The following is an 18179-nucleotide window of genomic DNA, read 5'->3' on the forward strand; positions in this document are numbered from 1 at the left end:
AACAACATAAGAAGTGTATATTACTAATACAGATGTTTATTAACATATTTTATTAGTTTCCATTTACAGTAAAATTTCCTCATTCTCGAGGGTTAGAGTCCGTAAAAATGCCGCGAATACAAAAAACCGCGAGTGTAGAACGGAACTAATACTCATTTAAAGAAGAATGATTAGGTTCTATGTAAAATGAAAAAAATCACGCGTACTTACTTAGGGCAATGTTATTGATGAAATACAAACGGCAACATTAAATATGAGCAGTGATTTAGTACAGTACATAGGTATACTACACAAGAAATGTTTAACAAAATACAGTATATTTCCTAATTTATTTGTAAGCACTTACCGAACTGTTTAATTTTTAAAAAAACTCACTACAGTAAGTACAGTGTGTAGTGTATTAGAAAACGGTATTACATGTTCAAATCGTACTCGGTAATCGCTTTAAAAAGTCAAGAAAACAGCACTACAGTACTACGTACACTAATTTTAGTTACAGCACTACTTTAATTTTAGTGTACGTAGTACACTAAAATTAATAGTAAACTTTAATTTTAGTGTACGTAGTACACTAAAATTAAAATTACTTTAAAGGAAATTTACAAAATTAATTTACAGTATTTTGGATTGCATTTACAAAAATTTGTAATTTTTCCTTGTATCGCTCTTGTTTTAAATCCGTGTGAAGTTCTGTGTATTCTCGCATGGCATCTTCAATTTTGCGCTTGAAGATTAAGCTTCTATTCAAAAATAGATCAGCATCTATAAAAAACTGGATATGTTCATGGGCTAGTTTAATGCCTTCGATAAGCGTTTTGACATTTAACTTTTCCAGGGATTATGTTCTACCTCTACAAGTTCATACTCTACCTGCATCATTAAATCTTCTTTTAATATTTCTATTTTTTAATGTCACTACAATAACGTAATGTACGCGAATACGGAAATTTTAGCCGCGAATATAGAAAACACATCGCAAAATATTGCACTGCTAATAACAAAGCTGCGAATACGGGAAGGCCAAATAAGGAGATTTCATTTAAAAGTTTCTTTTTCTGACGAAATTGTTCTTTAAATTTTAAAGACTTATGAAATAGAACACTTACTACTATTTTCTAGAAGCAATAATAGTTTAAAAGAGTTTATAAATAATAAATATAATTTATCCTTCATACTACTGTTGTTACTATTACATGTGTATCCTATCCAAACGGAAACTATTTTCTTCGCAAAATATTAATAAAATATTTAGCTCGTTTCTTCCAATTTTAAGACTGTCCTATTTTTTTTTTTTTTTTAATAATATAAAATTAAAAATTGATGAAATACATTTATTCTATACTAAATGGCTTATAATAAATCGAATTCATTATTCCTTTATATTAATTCAATTTAACTGAGTAAAGCATAAACAAACAGCATTTTTGTGTATGTCTAATTTTTTTTTTTTTACGTATCCGTTGACAACACTTAGCGGTTACACTTACTTTAATAAAACTTTCCAGAATCTTTCTAGTAAACACTGGAAGATAGACATGGGCAGAACAATGACGAACAACCAACATCACTCCTTCAAAGAATACCACTATAAATAAAATCTTTTAGGAAAATACCAACATAAGAAATATTTACGTTTTTTAATCAACTTCAATAAAAGATATTTCATTATATATAAAATAAATCTGGTGAATTAAGTTATAAATTTATTGGTAAAGAATAATTTATTTACTAAATAAATCAATTTCGGTGAGGTTTTCTTTACTTTGTAGATGAAATTCCTCTATGGTCCAACTAAAGTTATTTCCTAACAACTTAAGTAGACGATTTGTTAAACCAAATTTTTTTTCATTTTTCTAAAAAATTTTTCTACACTGACCATTTGAAAATATATTTTTTGTCATCAATAATCTGAAATTTAAATTATTTTCGCCTGAAAATTAGGTGGAAAACTTAAAGTAAATAAAATGATATGTATACCTGCATTCAACAGAACATAAGTTCACGTTCTGTTATTATTTATTTATGTTATTTGTCTGCATTCCTTTATTTATATATTTATTTTTTTTATCAAGATACAGGTTTCTCCCCTTTTTATTTCTGTTACTGTAAAATATATATTTTTTTTAATTATAAAAATTTATTTAAAAAAAACTGTTTTCAATATATATTATATTAATAAATTCCCTCAAATTATGGGTGGAATGCAAACCCATTGCTTAGACGGGACTTTTAAGTACTACTTTCAATAAGTTTTGTTTTTAGATAATCAAATTTTGTTTAAATTAATAAAATATTGGTTGAATTGTGTATTTGAGAATATAGTATTAAAACTTTTACAGCGTAAGCAAAATTACCAGGTCATATCGGGATTCGAACCCGGTACCTTCCGGATGATAGGTTGTAATGTTCTACTACTTCTCGAAGGAGATAGGTATTTATTTCTTTTGTTATAGAGCAAATTGCGACAATATTTTATATAATAAAGCAGTACGCAAGTCTACTATACACAGATATTAGTATAATAATAACAATCGTAAATACTTAATAATAATCTTCAATTTATTAAACGGATAAATAAAAAAATAGGTCGTTTCCTAACGATATTTACAAATTTATCATTATTATTTCTTCTACTACACTTACAATTAATTAGCTCTGATGAACTACGCAGCGTACTGGTTAACAAAACGTAATATTAGATCGGCGGATAATAACCCGAGGACTCAGCTAATTATCCGAAAACTATTTTAATTATTATTTTATAATAAACTAAACTATTTTACGAAAACTATTTTAATACACCTATCTAACGACACTTGTACATTGTTTTCATGTGGTAAATACACCACTACAAAAAATCTTTGTTCGTTTTGTCTTTCAACATTATTCTATAACTCCTACTTTAATTATTTATTACGATTTTATTTTATGTAAACTTTTTTTATAAAATTTTTGAGTACCAGATGATTGAAAAAGGACTTCACAACTTTAGAAGCCTTTAAAAATTTATTTAGATAACTTACAAATTCGGTTGAGGTCTCATTTCAAGCAAAACGCATCAAGTTTTGATTCACGTAGTTCATTAGTATCGACTTTGGCCACCAGCGATGTCACCAGTGTTTTTATAAATGGATACATTTATTAGTGAGGAACGAGCTCGATGTGTTTTGCGGTTTCACAATTTGCAGTCAGTAACTCCAGTAATTTTCGTAGAAAGTACAATAGGGAGCCTCCTAGTAAGCGTACAATTTACTCTTTGCAACAAACCTGCGTTGAGACCGGTTGTTCTGTTAAATATACAAAATTACTAGGACGCCCACACATCCCTGAAGCTGCTGTGGAACAACTCAGAAAAAGCTTTTCAGGCGTCCAAAGAAATCAACTCGACGTGCGTCAAGTGAGACTGACATTCCACAAATGACTGTTTGGCGCCTTATACGTAAACTATTGTCCTTAAAGCCATTCCAGCTAACCGAGGTTCAACACATTACAGATAACGAGATAGTTGCTCGGCTGCAATTTTATGTGGAAATGATGGATAGAATTACAGACAACGATACATTTTTAGATTATGCAATTTTTAGTGATGAGTCAAAGTTTCCCATTAGTGGTAAGGTGAATATCCATAACTGCCGAATATGGGTTAGCGAAAACTCTCATGAAACTTTGCAGCACATTCATGATAGCCTTAAGGTCAATGTTTTTGTGCCCTAAGGAAACAAAGACTGTACGGCCCGTTTTTCTACCAGGAGGCAACCGTAGATGGTATCGTTTATCTGAATATGCTACAAAACTTTCTAATTCCTCAGTTAGACGATGATGATCAAGATAGATGCCATTACTACTGGCAAGACGGGGCACCACCTCACTTCCATCTAGAAGTCCGAGATTTTCTTGATACTCGATTACCAGGTCGGTGGATTGGTCCAAATGCAGGCCACCTCGTTCCTCAGATTTGATCCCACTATATTTTTCTTTGTAGGGTTTCATTAAATATCAGGTTTATGTACCGCCTTTGTCTGCTAATCTTGTTAAGTCTTTGAATTGACGCTGCAACTGCAGAGGTAACGTCCGACTTGCTGCCCACAGTCTAGAATGAAATTAAACCCACTGGCTTGGTCTAGTAGTGAACGCGTCTTCTCAAATCAGCTGATTTGGAAGTCGAGAGTTCCAGCGTAAAGTCTTAGTAAAGTCAGTTATTTTTAACGGATTTGAATACTAGGTCGTGGATACCGGTGTTCTTTGGTGGTTGGGTTTTAATTAACCACACATCTCAGGAATGGTCGAACTGAGACTGTACAAGACTAAACTTCATTTAAACTCATACATATCATCCTCTGAAGTATTATCTGAACGGTAATTACCGGAGGCTAAACAGGAAAAGAAGGAAAAGTCTAGAATGAAATCGACTTCGAGTGGGATGTATGTCGCATTAGAAATAGAAGCCATATCGAACCAAACTGAATATTGGGTGACAAATTTGATGTGTTTTCTGTGTGAAATGAAACCTTAACCTTATATAAGTTATCTCAATAAATTTTTATATGCTTTTAAAGTTGTGAAGTTTTTTTGAATCACCCAGGTATTATGAAAATGTTCTATAACATAAATTAGATAATAGCAAGTTATAAAAATTTATTAATCATAATTTTAAACAAGTAATACGTCAGTGTAACATTTAAATAGATTTTCATGACAAGATTTCATTAATTTAAATAAATTTTCAGCCTAATCTAATCGTATACATAAATTTAAAACGACTATACCACTCTTTAATTAGATTGCTATCTCTCTTTAACACAACAGCAATAAAAATCAGTACTCCTCGTTCATTTCAATAAATATTTCGCTTAAATTTAAAATTGAATGAAATTATAACATTATTTGAATTGAATTCACATTTAAATCAGAATTTATTACATAAAAATGGTAATAAAATTGAAGTGATACAAAGAAGAAAAATGATTATTTTTATTACGTTTTTCTTTCTTTAAATAGTCTAATCTTGTAATCTATTAGCTCATGCTTATTCTACTGCTTATCATTGTAACATGTTTCTTTTAACAGATTTAGTCACGGAAACATGAAAGATATTTGTTATTTAGGGCAGAAATAACAGTACGTTGAATTTTTTTGTTTTTATAGTTTATTTACAGAGAAGTAAGAATTTTATTACAATAAAACAATTCGATGACCTTTCTGAAAAATGTATCAGATATTTAGGGTGATACAACTTTTTTTTTCTTCTTTTTTTGCTTTATTTTAAAGTATTTTTATTTATTTACTTGTGTATATTCATATAAAATACTAATACTATAAAAAAATATATATATATGATAACCTCTCTTATGTATATGCACTGATATGGTTCATTATTTAAATTAAGTTTAAAATTAGACACACCAAATAAAGTGAAAAACACGTCAGATAATGGATTTGTCACATTTTTTCACTTTTTCATAATAATTGTTCATTTTCTTCTACTGAACTGAAAAAAAATTAAAATAAAACTTTCAAAATAAAATTGACAAACATTCGTTTTATGGAATTTTAATTTTATTCTTTTTAAGTATTAAAGCAATGAACATTTTATATTCAGGATATAATTTTAACAAAAATTAAAAAGAAAAATGTCTGCTATACCAAATATCCTGTATTCGATTCCCGGTTAGGATTTAAAAAATTTAATAAATCACTTCAAATGCAGTCGGTAATAATCATGTTGATAAACTTAACAGAAGGGAAAAGGTTTTTATTTACAGATGGAGAAATTCACAAATTTACGTTTTATCTTAGTAGACGTTATTTACATCAATTTTCTCAGAATTAAATGCTCTACAAAGCTAATTAGAAATTTTATTTCTTTACTGGTAAATTAAGAAAGTTATTTTATTCCAGAATTAAAAAATGTATTCTCCGACAAACTTTTTTGTGTTTTACCCCGTTTTTCTTAAAACGTAAGCGAGATAAAGGTCTAAGACCACTTTTATTCAATTTATTAGATAAAAAACGAAAAGGAAGCACCAAATTTACCCCTCGATTTGTACCCCAAGAATTTTAGTACGGTTTAATTTCACAGAGAGAGCAGAAAGTAGGGCTAAATGTTTTGCAAGCCGAATCATTTTCTAACCTATGTTTATATGAACCTTTTTCTTATTTTTGGCTATAGAATCATCTCCCAAAGAGATTACCGTGTAAATACATATATATGAAATATTTTTAATTTCGTTCAATCAAATTTCTAGACACAATATAGAAGTATATATTTCAAATAAGCAGATTTTTAACTTTATTCTATGAATTTAAATAAAAAAGTTTAGTTTTATTGATTTATTCTAACAATAGATGTTAATATCTCAAAAAATCGACTATAAATATATCAGTAGAACTTTTTTTAGCCTTATAATATGGCAATAATAAATTATGTATGAAAAATACAAAGAAATGAACTACGCGCTTTCTAAACACCATCATTAAATTACAAGTGTTTAATTTATTTATTTCATTAAATTGAGCTTTATATATATATATATATATATGTGGAATAAAATATTTTTTATTTATAAATTTATCGAATAACAAATCTTTTTAACACAGAATAAACTATTACAGTAAATTACTATAAATAATTTTATAAAATTTTATTGTAATTATTGATTTTACTCTCATATTATATAAGCTAATAATGAGAAAATATTGTATTTAAGGGAAATCTATTGTTTCGACTAATAAAAAAAGAAGAAAACCTGTGTTGTGAAAAGAAATATTCCTGAATGGTTTTAGTAATATGTCAAAGTAATACAGAATAAATTATAGTAGTTTGATAAAACATTGGCAACACTGTTCAAGTCGACTTTTGGTCGAACTATTGCATTGATCGGCGGGTAAAACTGAAGTGCGTGATATAAGAATGAAGTTTAAACGTTTACTTTAATAAAATTACAATAAAGGACAGTGAAAATTACTAGTAAATTTATAGTCAATTCAAATAAATGACGGGGATTTAAATGTGAATATCAAATAAATATAATTTTTTCTTCATTATATACATATATATAATAATAATACTCTCTATATATAATAATATAATATATATATATATATATATATATATATATATGTGTATTATATATTAGCAAAAAGAAGTAAAGGATAAGCAAAGTTTATTTTTTATTCCAGTAAATGATAAATTATGCTCCAACAGAGCATAAAATAAAATATAAAATAAAAAAATTATAAATTTTAAATATTTCAGTCTTGTCTTTTTTACTTCTATAATACTTTTAAAATTTTAATAAGCCTTTGTTTTAATTACTAATTAATTTATTAATTTTAACCTCATTCTTCGTGCTAGAAAAAAATCTGATGTGTTATATTACTTAAAAATTTTGTTACGTAGAATATACAATTTTGTTTATTTATTTTAAATAAATTTTCTTAAATAAATAACTTGTTGATTGCTTTACCCAAATTAGCTGTACATCACAGTAATAACATTACCCTGTTAAAATGAATGCTTTTTCTCCCATTTATTACTTCCTTGTACGAAGTAAAGGAAGAATTGTGATCGCAAAAAATTTCAGTTTTCGGATTTCAACGGAAATATCCATTTTGACCATCACTGAATCCATTTTGGCTAGTTTCGGCGTGACGTCTGTACGTACGTATGTATCTCACATAACTCAAAAACAATTAGCCGTAGGATGTTGTTATTTTGGAATTAGGATTATTGTAACATCTCTAGATCTGTACCTCCTCTTTTGATTGCCATCAACTTAAATAAAAATTTTCAAAAAAGCCCAAAATCCAAAAGGTTTGGATTTTAGAATTTTTCTTAGCTGCACTAATAAGCCCTCATTGAGCGCTTTTCAACGATATATCATAAGTGGTACTTATTTTCATTGGTTCCAGAGTTATAACCAAATAAAATTTTAGTTAATGAAATATTTAAATCTTACAAGGGGAAGGCACATCGGTTCGAATTCGATTTCATTTCCTTTTTCTTAACTCTTTTTTTAATTTAAATATATTGACTTATTAATAATTATTAACCTCTGATTGTAAAAAAACTTTTACAGTAAATAATAATTCAATAATAACAATAAAAAAATAATGTAAAAAAAACAAAAGTTATTGGTGAAATAAAATTTTATGTACTTTTAAAAACGTGTATATGTAATTTAATAGCCGTACATGGAAGTCATGTGGTGACCAAATCAGACTTTTTTATTTTAATTTTCAGTTATATTTTTTCTACACAAAATTTCATCCTACCTTAAATTCTGTACAATTATAATAAAATTAAAAAGTGAGATATAAATTTGAATAACACAGTATTTCAGTGAGCGAGATACAAATTGGTAATCTCTTAAACAAAGCAATTCTGATTAGTTACGTTTGTTCGACAAAATATTTAAATATAATTAACCGTTTTAAGTTTCCTCCGTACCTTCATCTCTCATTTAGTATATATTCTATTATTTCTACAATTAAACAAAAATTCTAGTATTTGTTTTTTAATTTTTTTTTCGTTTCAAAATTACACACAATAATGAATTTTCAAAATAATTATTTGTAAAACGATTTCTCAGATTTGATCTTTAATGTTAATTATTTTGAAAACTTTTTTACACATTTTACTTCTACGTATAATCAAAATTAAATAAAGAAAATTAAAATCAATATTTAACCATAGCAAAAGAAAGCGATTATTTAAAATGTCGTTGGGTTTACAGTTGTCTGATATTATTGTAAAAGTAAAAATAGTACTACACCACCAATAAGTATTGGTGGATAAGAAGAGGATAAGATGAATGACAATTTTTGTAGCGAGTGAAAATGCCATACCTGGCCCGGATTCGAACCCGGGACCTCTGGATGAAAAGCGGAGGCGCTACCACTCGCGCCACGGAGGCCGCCGTTATTTTAAGAATTATTGTACTAATTAAATGTCATAAACGTAACGGTTATATTAAACCTCACATTCAAAAATTATTAAGAATAATAACCAGTTCATCCCAGGCTTATTAAAGAGAGTAAAAAGTGAACTGGTTTCCGTTGGCTTTTTTATTGAGCTGAATATACTGTTACACATCAGTAATCTAAGTGCATCAAAATGCCTTTGATATTCAGTCTGAAAGAGACACCTATTTACTTTGTTCTTTATAAGGATTAGCTTAGTTCATAATTGGAATTAGGTAGTCAACACCTTAAAAAAAAAAAATTACATTGTATCTCTTGTACCTCAGATGTTTTACATGTGTAATAATTGCTAAAAGACTGAAAAAAGTAGGGTAAAGTAGAGTAACATTAATGTACGTTGTGTAAAAATGCATTTCATACACTGTTTCTAGTCGTTATGAAAATAAATTCGCCCAGTAAATATATACATACACACTTTTTACAGTACAAAATTTTAATTTTTATAAATTAAAAAAAAATGTTTAGTGATCTTGTTAAAAATTAACTCATTTTTAAAAAAGGAAATTATTAAATTTCTTTTTGTACGTTGAATATATTCAATCAATAAAATTTACAGGAAGTAAATGAAATAAAATTCCTGTAAAAGATCAAATAATTAATCAACAGAAAAAAAATTATAAGAAATTTCGTTTTATCTACACATTCAACATGGTTCTTGTCTTTCATTTAAAAAAAAATCACGTGTTAAATATGTAAAATAAAGATGGATGACTTTTCTTAACTAATATTATTAATTTTTTTAATTTGAAAAAAAATATTTTTTCTTAAACAATATTTTATATACTCCTATATAAATTTTCATTTTATTTTTAAAGTTGGTTGTATATAACCGTTATAAGTTCATAATTCTGGAATGTATTATTTAACAGTCTTACGCCGAGCACTAATGAAGTGGATCGGTAATAATCGATAGTGAGCCAATTATTTATTTCTTTACTAGTAACAAATAAATGTATTTAAATTATACATTTAATATAATTATAACATTATAATCTATTTTGTGTTGTATTATTACAATACGTATTACATTATTGTATTATTATTGTTTTAATAAGAATTTCCACGGTTTTTATCGATTTTTCGAAGAAAATTTCGGTTATTAATTTCGGTCGCATGGGGGAGGGGTGTTTAAATGAATGTTCTTTAGATCTTGAGGTATAATGAGTACGAAAATACCATTCACTTAAAATGGGTTTTCTTATATATATGCAGAGTATAAAATTTTGTGGCTCGAAATTCTCCAAAATTACGAGATCAATTTCCGTGAAATTTGTATATGCTATAGTAGTGTATCTGAAGTTGTGCATGTGAAAATTTTATGAACATTGGTAGAATCGTTTCTGAGACACGCTCAATTTATTGTCGAAAACAGACAACATAACCTCAATTTGTTTCATAAAACGTAAATTTTGATTTCACTTCGAATATTCTACTTTACTAGTCTTTTCTTGATAATAAAATAATAATAAGAAAAGATTTATAATAACAAAGTTATAATATAACAATTATAAGTAGTATAACAATTATATAACGGAAAATGGGTAGTAAGTACATCCTTCACAATTAGCACATCTCAAAATATACTTTCTTCCCATTTGTTCAAACAAATTTTATATGTTGAATCTATATTAGTTATCTTTTTAATTTCTTTACCCAGAGAAAATTATTAAAAAAATTATATTTTAAAATTTATCAGGACTTCCGACCGAATGACAATAAGTACATGATAGGGGGTTCTTAAAGGAAATCCCATAAAGTCAATCCTTTAAGTCAATCCATAACAAAAGTTATCAGTAAGCAATGTTCATAAAGTTCATTAATAAAAGAATATATCTGCCTTCTCTTCATAATTCATAAAAACAAAAAATAATTACCGGTAAACAAATAGTCAATAAAAACAAATAATCAAGCGATTGGGAGTCGATAGACACATAAAGTAGAAATTGACAAGAATTAAACAACTTGTAGTTATAAACAAAGAAGTAAACAAAAAATTGCAACACTAGATTTGGCGATACTAACTGCAAATTGTCATTCGGCAGTAAAGCACATGGAAACGTTTCAACCTTCGAACGTCCGCGCTGTTATCAACAGATTGATTGCTACGTATTTGACCTGATTTTCTAGACGTTAGTGTGTAACACTGTACTATTTCACGTTAAAATATTTGAAATTGATGATTTTATTGATTTAAAAAAATTATGTATAAATATTCAAATATCCAATTTGTCCTAATCTTTTGACAAATTTTTCAAATTTGTTTAAATTATAAAGCATTGTTGCTAAAAAAATAAATAATTTTTTTTTTAAATCAAAGAAGAAATGTTTAGAAAGACTTAAAATAATATTACATATTGATAATCTTCATCTGAGATTTAGCAAAATCAACTGCCACAATAGTAAATTTGGTTTATAACCTATTGTGCGGAGTAAAATTAAAATATATATATATATATCAAACGCTTAATAACAACGTAATCTTAGTTAATTAGGTATAACGTGTGAATCGTATTTTCTGTAGAAACATGAATATTTTTTAAAATTAATTTTTTTTTATCAGAATAAAACTGAATAACTATTAAACAATACTGCATTAAAATGTAATAATAATAATAAATTATAATAAATGAATACAAAATATTCATTGACACAAATAATTTTTTCCTTTATATTTCAGGTAATGCCACTTTTCAAAATTTTAAGACTGTAAATTATACATTTATAATGAGTATTTTAAACATACTCGAAAACGATTACAAGAAAATATGTTATTTGATAAATTAATAATAGTTTTTTTTAATAATTTTTTTATATTATAATTAACAAATATTTGTTCATTAATTAACAAATAATAATTAAGGATTATTCTAAAGATGTAAATTTAAGAACTATTTTAAATAATAAATGATACAATTATAAATTCATGGATATTACCATATTAACAGAGTTGCATATTGTAATGCAAATTTGCTTAATAAAAAAGTAGCAAAATGACAAGTAATATTAAAGAATAAACGAAAGTTATTTATGACGATTATTAAGTAATAAGATTGATTTTTTTTAAAATGTATATTTAATAATACTAGGAGGTTTTGTTTAAAAAAAGAGATTTTAATTGTATTATTGTTTCGTTGTTAATTAGCATTGAAATGTTTTATCTATTATATTGACTTGTTTTTCTTCTTCTTCTTTTCGTTTTTTTAATAGACAGATTAATATTTGAAATAACTTAAAATATTACCGAAATTAATTTATTTAAAAAAAGATTTAGTAGCTATTAAACATTCAGATTAATTTTCTTATAATCTACGTATTTTTTAAAAATTATCAAGCTTAGAATAATTTGTATTTTCAAAAATCTTTGTTCCTATGAAATATTTTGGGTTTTCTCCTCATAACCACTCAGTTACCAATCTTTCCAAATAGATTTTAATGAATAAAATTAATAAAAATTACCAGATTTTATATTAAATGAATTTGGGAGATTATATTTTAATTTCTCATAGAAAATATTTCTGTACTATAAGTGTTAAATACACGTAAAATAGTTAACACTACTGTTTAGTACTGATTGACCCATAAGTAAAAAACCATCGTCTAATTAATGCAACGTCATGAGAAAAATACCGATTTTTTTCATTTCTTAGGCTGTTCTTTCCTTTCCTGGGCGAAAAATATTAACATAATTTCAACAGCATAATTTCAAACATAACATAAAATGTTTATGTTAAAAAATGTTAATGTTGTTGTTAAATTTACATGTTTTTTTAACATAATTTCTTATTCGTAACTAAAACTTATAAAAAAATCTGATGTGGAGAAATAACTTCCTTGTACGCCTATTAAATTACATTTACACACTTTTTTTTAAATGAAAAGTGCATAAAATTTTATTTCATTAAAAACTTCTGATATTTTTATTTTTTTTTGTTGTAATTATTGAATTATTATTCATCGAATAATTAATTCATTTAAATTTAAAAAAAAGTTAAAAAAAGGAGATGAAGTTTGATTCAAACTGATGTGCCTTTCCCTCCAAATATTTAAGAACAAAATATTTCATTAATTATGGTTTTATTTCATTCTGGAACGAATGAAAATAAGTACTACTTATGACATATCGTTGAAAAGCTCTCAATGAGAGATTATTACTACAGTTAAGAAAAAGTTCAAAATCCAAATTTTTTTGGATCTTGGGCTTTTTTGGACACTTTCGGTTCAGTCGATTGCAATCAAAAGGGGAGGTGCACAACTAGATGTTACAACAGTTCTAAATCCAAAATTCAACATCCTACAGCTAACGTTTTTGAGTTATGCGAGATACATATGTACGTACATGCATAATTCAAGTTAATATACAAAAAAATCGCTTACCAATAATTAAATTCGAAGCGTTCAACACCTTTCTGAATTAAATTCTATCTTCAGAAACTCTCATATTCGTCCTATTTGTAATAGTAATTAAAACTTCACAAAAAAATTATAAAAATCGTGGTATTTGCTTAAAACATAACAGTTGGTCGTCATGTGTTATAAAATTATGTCAATATAAACGTCCTGTCAATTTGGTGGTCTCAACTGCTGTCTGTTTTTGTCTGTTTTCACATTTGAGATCACCAAATTGACAGGAAGTTTACGTTGACGTAATTTTATAACATATGATGTCCAACTGTTATGTTTTAAGCAAATACCACGATTTTTTATAATTTTCATGTAAAGTTTTAATTACTATTACAAATAGGACGAATATGAGATTTCCTGAAGATGGAATTTAATTCCGAAAGCGTTTGAACGCTTTTAATTCAATTGCTGGTAAGCGGATTTTTGTATTTTAACTTTAATTATATACTTATACCAACGGGCCGTGCTTAACAAAATTATTATACATACATACGTACGTACAGACATCACGCCGAAACTAGTCAAATTTCCGATGAAATCTGGAAACCGAAATTTTTCGCGATCACAATACTTCCTTCAGGAATTGAATTTTTTTTTTCACTGAATTATTTTGGAATAAAATAAAATTTCGAGTAGTATCTATAATATTTTCATTTTCAATAAATTTCTATCTTCAAAAAAAAAATCCGTCAGAGAACAAATTTTTTATCAGTTTTTTTTTTTGTTGGGAGCGGATGAATACAATATCCTATCATATTTAACGTACTGTTTGGAAATTATATTCTTAATGAGTCATACTGATAGATATTGTGACAATCCAATAGTGTTTCTGATTACGAATGGAAATTTAAGAAGCTTTTCTTCCCAATACAAAAAACGATTCCGTTGATTAGTTCACAAGAAACCCCTCTATCGTATTATGTCAAGGACATCTTCAGTATAGATATATCAGGACCTAACCGACAATTTATAGAACAGAAAACCAGTAAAATAGGTTTCAGGACAAAGAAAAGCGATGAATAATAAGAAATGATGTTTTACTCAGAATGGAGCCGCAAACGAAGCAAATAACCCTATCTTTTCCCCCCAAGACCATTACGCATTGCGCATTCTAAGTGCCTGGCCTCTAACCTCCCGGGACCCCACAGGATCCGGCGATGCCATGCTCTGCGGGGGTCGCTCACCCAGTAGACCGGGACTCGGTCTTTTCTCGCCATGCCTCAAACCAGTTTCCCTCCAAAGAGGTGATCTAGCCGGGTCTCTGGTCTTTTCAATTTTCCCCGAACTTAAGAGGTCCCTGGTCAATCATCGTGAGCGGCCCACCTTTGCGAACTACCCTCTCATGAGCAGGGCTACCCTCGTATTTCCATACATCCAGAATCAAACCCCATCCCACTCCGTAGCGTTTCTATCCTTGATCTGTATTATTCTAGTTACCATAGAGACTACGTTATCCCATTTATGTTTTCCTTTTAGCATGTACTGCAGTGTGTTTTTCGAACCCTATCTAAAGGACAGTTAAAATACCGTAATAGGCAATGAACGTTCATCCCCCACACAATTCTACAAGAGATCGGAACATTTTTATCCAACACTCACATTAATTGGTAGCAACACTTACTACTAATTAATGATTTTGACTTCAACAGCTCTATATATACTAAAAAAAGTTTTTCCCCGAAAAATACAGGCAATCATTACAGGCAAATTTTATGATTTTCATTCTAGCTTATACCGATAAGTTCACTGTAAAAAAAAAACTTTTGTAATTTTTTTTTTAACAAGAACTGGCTAATACAAAGAGTTGATTTACACACATCACCCCAATATTTCTCTCATATTAGACAAACCTAAATAAATATTTTAAATTATATATTTATAAACATATACATAAGACATTTTAATAATTTGTTTTACTTCTTTTTTTCAGGTATAAAAAATGGCTGGGATATTGGAAAATTCCCCAAATTATAAGCTAAATAAATCAATTTTAGAAAAATTTTTATCACTTCCACAACCTCCAAATAAAATTCAAGCAACATATATATGGATTGACGGAACAGGCGAAGGCATTCGTGCTAAGACAAGAACATTAGATTTTGTACCAGAAAAAATTTCAGGTAAATATGCATAAAATTATTTTTTTTTTCAGTTATAAGGAAAACAGTAACAAAATATATTTAAAATTTCATATATATCTGTAATTCACACAATTTTTTCTGTATATATCAGGTAATTCACACAATTGTGTAAATTACCTGTTTAATATTCTGTTTATTACAGTTGTAACGATTAAGTCATCAGATTATTTGTGTGTGTGTGTGTGTGTATGATGCAATTCTTTACCTGGTATAAAATTTTGTTAAAAATAACGATGAGATTTAATGGTAACATGCAAAAATGAAAATTAAATTTATAACTACTGAGTTAAATATATATATATATATATTTAACTACTGAGTTAAATAAATATATATATACACTTGCAAACTTAAAGAAGCATAATTATGATGGATACGTAAATTATCCAGTTTCTCATCCGTAATAATTTACCGTACCGTTCAAGAGGTTAGGGTATTTGCCAGAAGGAAAATCAGCTTATTTATTTTAAGAGAACCGAATATTTTACTCAAGCTTTTCTAATAAGTAAAATGTTATTATATTACGGTCCTTTCTGATTCTTTCAAGATATAGAAGTAAAACAACAAAATCAGAGTAAGTATACCCTTCGAACATCATGATTTTTTTTTAATATTAGAAAATGATTAACGATTTATTTTTATATATGGAAATTAATTACACTAATCATATATAAAATTTACAACAAAATTTTTTAAAATCTATTAAAAGATTGTCAGTATATACGAATGTACTTTGGTGGTTGGGGTTCAATTAACCACAAATCTTAGGAATGGTCGGCTTGACTCCGTACAAGTCAACACCTCATTTACATTTCATACATATCATCTTCATCTTATTGGTCCAGGGGGAGTTGCTTATTGTTCAGTAGTTGAAAATAACTACTTCAGGAAAAGAAATTACTTCAACATTTTCAAAATCTCGAACAGAATACACGAACTCTATTACAACAAACCAACAAAATAGATACAAACACAGTGATTCAGGAATATACAAATTAACTTTTAGTGATTTCTTTAAATATTACATTTGACAAACATGACGCACATTCACCGACAGATATAAAGGATACATGTAACATTAATAACAAAAAAACTTTACACAATCATGACGTCTACCTGTGATCCATACCGACCAAAATATCGGGTGATTGGTTCTTTGTGCATTAATAATTTCTGTAAAAAAAAATTGGTTATTATAAACAAATAAAATATCAGACAGAACATTACAAATTTATCGTTTTATTATCAATAAAATCAACCGCATAACAGCATTTTCCTACTGAACTTTTCCGCTGCTATTTATTAAACTAAGACTATAACGTACTTTCGGCCTGATTTTAATTTTAAATTAGTAATGGAAAAATCTGCTAGCTCCAGGACTATTTCGACACATCCTAATAACAAATTTAATAATGCAAAAAATATAAAACAGTTGTTGAAATAAAGTTCAAGAAAATCCAAAAAATTTTCAAAGAGAGTAAAAACAAAAAAAAAACTACGTGCCTATTGCTATTTTTAAACAATAATTATAAATAGATTAAAGGAATTATTAAAAATTAATACATAAACAAAATGTAAAAAATAATTACCTAAATTTAATACTTTCTAAAACAATTAAAAATACTTATATTTATAAAATAAAAGTAAAAATTTATATAAGTTCTTTACGAGCAGTCCAAGTGGAAAGCAAAAAATATTGTTTATATCATTATATTCACGTTACTAATCCAGAAGAAATATTACCTTTACTTTAATTCAGATTTTTAGATATTTTTGCCCTCAGCAATTTTATTCAGAAAAAGAGGAGAAAAAACTGTAATAAATAATTCAAAGTATAATAATTTGTAATTAAAAAAAAAAAAAATAGATTAAATTAAAAATGTTAAATAATGAAAATAATTTACCTGTTTTTTTTTTAACTGGATTTCTTTATTGAAGATCGTTTTTTTAAGTCTCGAGTAACTGCAAAAATAATTTTTTAAACTAATGACATGAATTATTTTAAAAGTAATATTGTTTAACACATCAGTATTATAAGACTTATATTTATTCAGACTACTAAATTTATTTAGCTGTAATCAAACCGCATAAGTTGCAACAGTCAATCGCATTTTCTAAACTTATTTATATAATTATTAACTGTAATTTATTCGTTTTGTAATAAATAAATATTTAAAATTTGTTGATTAAATTTTCTTTTTTTACAATATTTAATTAAAAAGAATTTATAATCCAATCTTGTGGTCAAAAGAGTAATATTTTACTTTCAAGGTATAAATTTTTTTATTAGTTTTGATATTATCCTAAAGGTATTACAGTAAACCGGTCGATATGAATATACACAATTTTATAAATGAAATATTCCACATAAATATTCGTACGTGAACTTATTAAGTTTTTTTTTTAATTTTATTATGACTAGGATAACTTTATGTGTATATATATATATATAAGGATAATTTTGTTCCTTGTATATAATCACATTAGTAGGTTATTATTTAGAAGGTAAATTTGTTATACGTACATATGTATCATCTTTACCTATAAAGTAACTTGTCCTGACTGACTGGGCGATGATTCATCAACGCCCAGCAAAAACTGCTGAAGATAAATTGATGAAGATTTGTATACACGTTCTTCTTACGATGTAAGGAC

General features: G+C 27.1%; 1 protein-coding gene across 1 annotated transcript in view; it reads left to right on the forward strand.

Moving 5' to 3' along the window:
* LOC142329569 (glutamine synthetase 2 cytoplasmic-like) overlaps positions 1–18179 on the forward strand; it is a 149547-nt gene that overhangs the window by 95598 nt on the left and 35770 nt on the right. Inside the window, exon 2 of the mRNA XM_075374255.1 lies at positions 15314–15503. Within this exon, the coding sequence (XP_075230370.1) occupies positions 15323–15503 (181 nt within the window). The 5' untranslated portion in view covers positions 15314–15322. The remainder of the gene's footprint in view (positions 1–15313; positions 15504–18179) is intronic.

This window comes from Lycorma delicatula, chromosome 8, assembly GCF_047948215.1.
Source record: "Lycorma delicatula isolate Av1 chromosome 8, ASM4794821v1, whole genome shotgun sequence".
Classification (NCBI taxonomy): Eukaryota; Metazoa; Arthropoda; class Insecta; order Hemiptera; family Fulgoridae; genus Lycorma; species Lycorma delicatula.